The sequence below is a fragment of the Babylonia areolata genome, chromosome 29, assembly GCF_041734735.1.
Source record: "Babylonia areolata isolate BAREFJ2019XMU chromosome 29, ASM4173473v1, whole genome shotgun sequence".
NCBI lineage: Eukaryota > Metazoa > Mollusca > Gastropoda > Neogastropoda > Buccinidae > Babylonia > Babylonia areolata.
In genome coordinates, this window is record NC_134904.1 from 35,291,648 (window position 1) to 35,299,147 (window position 7,500).

General features: G+C 41.2%; 2 protein-coding genes across 4 annotated transcripts in view; one reads left to right on the forward strand and one right to left on the reverse strand.

Moving 5' to 3' along the window:
* Positions 1-1,225, reverse strand: part of LOC143302237 (sodium/glucose cotransporter 4-like) — a 53,805-nt gene extending 52,580 nt beyond the window's left edge. Inside the window, exons 1-2 of one of the 2 annotated variants that reach the window (XM_076616817.1) lie at positions 1,194-1,225; positions 635-857 (exon numbers count right to left, since the gene is read on the reverse strand). In XM_076616817.1, coding sequence (XP_076472932.1) covers positions 635-718 — 84 coding nt within the window. In that variant the 5' untranslated portion in view covers positions 719-857; positions 1,194-1,225. Of the gene's footprint in view, positions 1-634; positions 1,057-1,193 lie in introns of those variants that run through there. The other variant, XM_076616816.1, reaches the window with a different exon arrangement.
* A 5,594-nt stretch (positions 1,226-6,819) lies between these two features.
* Positions 6,820-7,500, forward strand: part of LOC143302247 (5-taurinomethyluridine-[tRNA] synthase subunit MTO1, mitochondrial-like) — a 189,469-nt gene continuing 188,788 nt past the window's right edge. Inside the window, exon 1 of one of the 2 annotated variants that reach the window (XM_076616832.1) lies at positions 6,820-6,891. Coding sequence is in view for 1 of the 2 variants with exons in the window: in XM_076616830.1 (XP_076472945.1) it covers positions 6,841-6,871 (31 nt within the window). In the remaining variant the exon portion in view is untranslated. The remainder of the gene's footprint in view (positions 6,892-7,500) is intronic. The other variant, XM_076616830.1, reaches the window with a different exon arrangement.

Sequence of the window (7,500 nt, forward strand, 5' to 3'; positions counted from 1 at the left end):
AAAAGAAAATCAGCGACGAACAACAACAACAACAAAATCATAAAATACAACATATTGTTCAGATTAAAAAGGAAAATAAGAGAGAGAGAGAGAGAGAGAGAGAGAGAGAGAGAGAGAGAGAGAGAGAGAGAGAGAGAGAGGGAGAGAGAGAGAGACAGAGAGAGAGCCATGCAGACCGACAGACATACAGACAGGCACACACATACATACATTCACACACACACACACACACACACACACACACACACACACACACACACACGAGTCTCCCTCTCTCTCTTTCACACACACATGCACGCATAAGTACAAAGAGACACAGACACACACAATAAAACACACACACGCACACGCACAGACACACACACAGATATACACAGATAAACACAATAAAACACACACACACACACACACACACACACACACACACACACACACACACACCACACACAAACACTCGGAGACACATATACACACATACAAATAATTATACACACAGATACACACAATAAAACTCACAATAACACACACGCGCGAGCGCACGCACACACACACACACGCGCGCGCACACACATACACACACACACACACACACACACACACACACACAAACACACACACACAAAAACATACTCACAATGATGCCGACTGATATAACGGCTATGAAATAACCGACAATGACCAGAATGTCTCCCCAGTGAAGCCTTGAATCCGAAGCCATGATGATCAAGTGATCAACCTTCAAGATCAATCCAAACAGCCGCTCTCTCACTCAATCACCACAACCCACAATTAATGAAGCTGATCCGCCGTCCCAAACACAACGAAAAACCTCCAATAAACCAAACAGCGCTCAGTCTCTGATTTAATACACAGCCATAGCACAGAACAAAATGCGTGTTTGTGGCGAAAAAAAAGAAAAGAAAAACAAAGTCGTTGTCACAATTTCTTCCTTGAAACGGTTGTGAATGTCTTCAATTTCAAAGTATTTCAAAATTAATAAAAACTACTTTTAGCATTTCGTACAAAACACACGAGATACCTCTTCGAAATTTGTAAAAAAGCCCATTCGAGCAAACTCAAAAATTCACACAAACAAGTTGTTTTAGTTCCTTTCTCCTAAACTAATAGACACAACATGTTTTCCCTGTCAACAACAACAACAAAAAATCATCAATGAGACTACACCAGAATACCGGTGCATTTGTGTGATCGAGTCCTACATAAACTGAGACTGAGTCGCTGTGTGTGTGTGTTGGACTTTAAAAAGACACGCAGGTTTAAGGCGTGTGTGTGTGGGTGGGTGGGGGGGGGGGGCAGAGGGGGAGGGGTGAGGATAGGGGTGGTGGTGAGTGAGGCGACAAAGGTGGGCAGGCAGGCAGACCAACATGAAAGAAAAAAAAAAAAAAAAAAGCAGGTCAAGTTTGCGACAAGCTAAGGGTGTTTGTTTGCAATGCGCGTTAGTTAAGAGCCTTAGCGGGATAATGGTCCTTATAACACAGGTTTTCACACTGATAATTAATTATATACGTTCTAATCTTTAAGTGTAGGCCTTGGTAGTCGATGAAAACTGTGTGATTTTATTATGTCTGGTCAAAAAAAACATTGGGCATTTTGTGAATGAATGAATGAATGAATGGAGCTCCCAATCTTTTGTCAGCTTTATTTATTTTATTTTATTTTTATTGTTGTTTATTTTTTATTTTATTTTTAATTTAACTAATTTATTATTTATATTTTATTTTATTTATTGTTATTTGTTTTATTTTAATTTTATTTTAATTTATTTATTTATTGACTTTTAAAAAAGGTGAAAGGGTTAAAAACGAGTATACTTTGTGCAAGAGACTGTGACTTAACTTGCGTAAACCTCGCAGGAAATTATCCTTATGTTGTGACTATGTATTTCTAATCACCCTGAATGATAAATTATAGGCCTGTGACATATTCATCAAACCATTTCAGAGTCCCCCCCCCCTCCCGCACCCCAACTGCGCCCCCCCCCCACCTCTCTCTCTCTCTTCAATTTATTTTCCCCAAATATTATAAGTATCCATGCTTATTTCAGCTATGTTTATTAATGGCATCTAACGATGAAAACATCATACGTAGTTTAGCTATGTATCTTTATAAAACACTGCAGTTAGTTAAGAGAGACACTTATTATTCGCCGATAGTTTGTTGTATTTGTTGTTGTTGTTGTTATTTTGTTTTATTCTATTTTTATTTTGTTTTAGTTTGTTTTACTTATTCATTAGCTTTTTTTTTTCTTCTCAAGGCCTGACTAAGCGCGTTGGGTTACGCTGCTGGTCAGGCATCTGCTTGGCAGATGTGGTGTAGCGTATATGGATTTGACCGAACGCAGTGACGCCTCCTTGAGCTACTGATACTGATACTGTTGTGAAAGATGTTGCGTAGTTTATATTACCAATTGCAATGGCACATGCAAAACTCTGTTATTACCCCCCCTATTCATATGGGGCTATGGCCTTAATTGAATATACCATCTTGACTCTCTCTCTCTCTCTCAATTAGAGACGTTTCTATGCATTGTTCTGAGTGGAATTTTGTTTAATGTCTCGTCATACATAATGTTGATCGTAGACAGTTTTGCTAAAAGTATATATGTTCACATTTGAGTGTTGTCATTTAAAACTGATGTAGGAGAGGAGGGGGCTGGGGGGTGGGGGTGGGGGTGGGGGGGGGGGGTGAAAGGTCACTTGGGGGTGAAAACTGGGTAGAAGTATGGTGGAATTCAAAATGAATATTTGAAATAAAGATCTAAGTATACCTACGATCAAAGAAAAAAAACAAAACAAACTTAATGGACTTCACAAAGAAGTCGTTAATTTAACGAGAGAATTATTATGCTTCATTCTCACACCAGTGTACCTGTTATTTACCTGTGTCAGTGTTGGCTGAATCGGTAGAATAAGCAGCATTGACTTGAAGTTGTGCACCTCGTGAATGGAGAGAGTTATCGCTCTTTACTCCTGACCTCATGAATTATTCATTTATTCTCGTCGTTGAAATTGTTATCCCCAGCGCGCCTCGACCTCTCGTTTACACTTAACAGCCTGTGAAATAACATGACTTTATGCGCAGTCATCTTCTTCCAAGGCATGAAGTTGAGCTTTCAAAACTACACGAAAATGTTTGTTCTCCATTTTCTTTACATCAAGCTGGTTGAAATAGTTGACGTACTTCACAAGCGTGCACACACGTTCACAACACACACACACACACACACACAGACACGCACGTTCACACACGCGCGCATTGCCTAGTACTCACGCACGCACTCACGTAAAGTCGGGCACACGCGCATGACAGTGACACACTTTCGTCTAATATCACAGTGAAAAGACGCTAAACAAAAGAACGAACGAACGTGACACACTTATCACACACGCGTACATAGTGAGTGATTCGACAGAGAGTGGGGAGTGTGTGAACCAGACACACATGAAACTTGATTTAACAAATACAACAAAGGAAGAAAAATAAAAACAACAACAAGAAGAAGACATGTTTATTAAGCATTCATTGAATGCGAAAGAGCACAGTCAACTACCCACCACTGTTAAAAACACAAAGATGAAGGAATATATGCTGCTATTCTGAAGGCAGTTTATTTCTCTCTTTTTTTTTTTTTTGACCAGTGAAGAAAGCCATGTATAAAACACCCTCCAAACAAACACACACACACACACACACACACACACACACACAAAACAAACAAACAAAACAAACAAAAAAACAAAACAACCCAAAAACAACAGTGCTTCGTGGAATTGCATGTAATTGAGGTCATTGATAAATAAACAGATAAAGATTAGAGAAAAAAAAACCCAATAAAAAGGTGAAGTACTTCATCAGACTTCAACGAGAGACAGTGGATTGAAGAGGATATACCGACCGCCCAGTGCTGTTATCTAAGCGTCACCATGATATTTGAGGCGATAAACCAACGTTCCCGTTGCAACAAAAAACACAATGTTAGCAGAACATTTTGACTTGGACAGGAAAAGACAGTGATGAGTACTGGCTCAACACTCGCCTTACACACACACACACACACACACACACACACACACACACGGCACACACACACACACACACACACATCCACCATAGTTCTCTGTATGGGAAACCTATCGTCATTCGTGGGGCATGCGTAATTATTATGAAACAAAAACAACGAAAAAAACCCACAAAAAACAAACACACACACACACACACGCGCACACACACACGCACACACACACACGCACGCACACACACGCACACAAACACACACACACACACACACACACACACACACACACACACACACAGTGGTACAAAACAAAAGATGCAAGTTTCAGTTTCTGTTTCAGTCTCTCAAGGAGACGTCACTGCATTCGGACAAATGCACACACACACACACACACACACACACACACACACACACACACACACACACACACACACACACACACACACACACACACACACACACACACAGTGGTACAAAACAAAAGATGCAAGTTTCAGTTTCTGTTTCAGTCTCTCAAGGAGACGTCACTGCATTCGGACACACACACACACACACACACACACACACACACACACACACACACACACACACACACACACACACACAGTGGTACAAAACAAAAGATGCAAGTTTCAGTTTCTGTTTCAGTCTCTCAAGGAGACGTCACTGCATTCGGACAAATGCACACACACACACACACACACACACACACACACACACACGCACGCACACACACGCACACAAACACACACACACACACACACAGTGGCACAAAACAAAAGATGCAACTTTCAGTTTCTGTTTCAGTCTCTCAAGGAGACGTCACTGCATTCGGACAAATCCATATACGCTACACTACATCGGCTAGGCAGAGATGCCTGACCAGCAGCTTAACCCAACGCGCTTAGTCAGGCCTTGAGTGCGTGCGTGCATATATATTTGTATAGGCCTACCTGTCAGAGTGGATTTATTTCTACAGAATTTTGCCTGGGGACAACACTCTCGTTGCCATGGGTTCTTATTCAGTGCACACGAGACCTCGGTTTGATGCAAAAACCAGTGGTGTTAGTATCATTTTCTAGACAAAGTTTTAATGTATAAGATACGAACATTTACGAGAAGTTTTGTTCACTGACACTAACTGAGTCTGAATTTACAAATTTTGATGATATTAGTACAGCCAGTTAATGGTGTAATTACGACCCTATTCAACCTCAGCTGGCAAAATTCATATTATGAATGTTTCAAAGAACACTTCACGTTTTAAATAGAACACCTTACATTTAGTTTGGTTCAGTAAATTATTATTATTATTATTACCCTTTAAGTTGTGTCTGTAAACTTTTCATTAACGGTTTTCATGACAAATAAATAATAATTATGATTCTGATTCTGACTCTGATTCACACACATCATCTCACCAAATTCTGGCTCATGACCACACGTCCCATCGTGACTGAACCATGACCAATCAAAACGATGTACAACTTATACAATTCCTCCAAGGTAACAGGCGACACGTTGTGCGAACTCACGGGCATACAGAAAACCGATTTTCGCCGCTTGATGAGAGTGGAGTTATTCACCGTGAAGCATAACTGAACAGGTACAAGAAATGCTGAGAAGTCAGATTTGCACCCAGTCTGTACTATACTCATCATGGCACAGCTGGGGTTAACGACCTGGGGGGTGGGGGGGGGGGGGGGGGGGGGGGGGGGGGGGGGGGGGGATGTGGGGGGAGGGGGGGGGGGACACTCGATATATATGCATGCACTCAAGGCTTGCCGTGGCTAGCTCGTTGGGTTATGCTGCTGCCATGCATCTGCCTATCAGATGTGGCGATGTAGCGTATAATAGTAACTTTACGGATTTGTCCGGACGCAGTGACGCCTCACTGGGAAACGGAAACCGTGACGGAAACTAATGCTCGACCTGAGGGGTTGGAGTTCTGGACGGAGGTCTGTCCATCAGGCGCTCCAAAGGGGAAGTCACTTGTCAGTGGGCGTCTGTAGTTGTGGGTGCGGTCCTACTGTTCGACTGATCGGGAGTGAAGTCAATCTGAGGCTGAGTCCCGGAGTCCTCTGTGGTGGTCCAGTCATCCACTGATCTGTAGGATAGGTCCTGGTTTTCTCAGTAGGGACAAAGTCACAAGCATACACCATACGCATACACACATAGATATATACCACGCAAACACGCACATTCAACTGAACAGATTCAATTCAGATCCGATTCAAAATACTGTATTATCTGCAGCGAACGATTAAAACAGAACCCCCCCCCCTGCACCCCCCCCCCCTCCCCCGAAAGAAAACAACAACAAACGACAAACCGGCAGAAGAAGAAAAAGAATAATAATAACTTAAGAAGTTGACAACAACAACAACAACAACAAACAAACCAACAAAAAAACATATGGGAGTAAGGTAAAACAGTGAACAAGACAATGACAGTATGACAGCAATAATAACCGAGCACAATTCTATTTATTCATTTATTTATTTATCTGTTCATTTATTTATTAATATCTATTTGTTCATTTATTCACTTCATTTATTCATTTATTTATTTATTCATCTGTTTATATATTGATCTATTTATTTATCCATTTATATCATTTATTTATTCATTTATATATTTAGTTGTTCATTTATTTATTTTTGTTTTTTATTTACTTATTTATCATTTTATTTGTTTATTTATTTATTCATTAAAAATAAACATTTTCAGAAGTTGAGTGGAGGTGTACAGGTAAAGGGAAACAACGCTTGAGACTTTGGAAAGAGCACTCTCCCTTTACAAACATGGCGGCCCCCATGGTTCGGCAAGGACAAGGTAAATACTTTTCGCTGACAGTGAGTCTGAATTTTTATCATAGACTGTTGATGGGTAATATGTGTGTGTGTGTGTGTGTGTGTGTGTGTGTGTGTGTGTGTGTGTGTGAGACAGAAAGAGAGAGAGAGAGAGAGAGAGAGAGAGGCTCTGTGAGAGAGAGTGTGTGTGTGTAACAGAGAGAAGGAGGGAGGAAGGGAGAGAGAGAGAGAGAGAGAGAGAGAGAGAGTATACCACTTACCCCAAGTATGCCATGTCTGCTTGCATACTGTCTTCTCACTAGGTATGGGATGAACAGAGCCACAGGTTCACAAGTCACAATGCAGACACACACACACACACACACACACACACACACACACACACACACACACTTCACATACACAGTCTGTACGCATATATATTTAAATACTCACCCCCTGAACACACACAGACTCACAAGTGCACATACACAAACACACACATACATGTGCAGACACACACATGCCATGTGCACACACAGATACACACTCACACATGCTTACACACAAACACGCCATGTGCACACACAGATACACACACATACACACACACATACACATGCCATGTGCACACACAGACACAGACACACACACACACACACACTATGTATA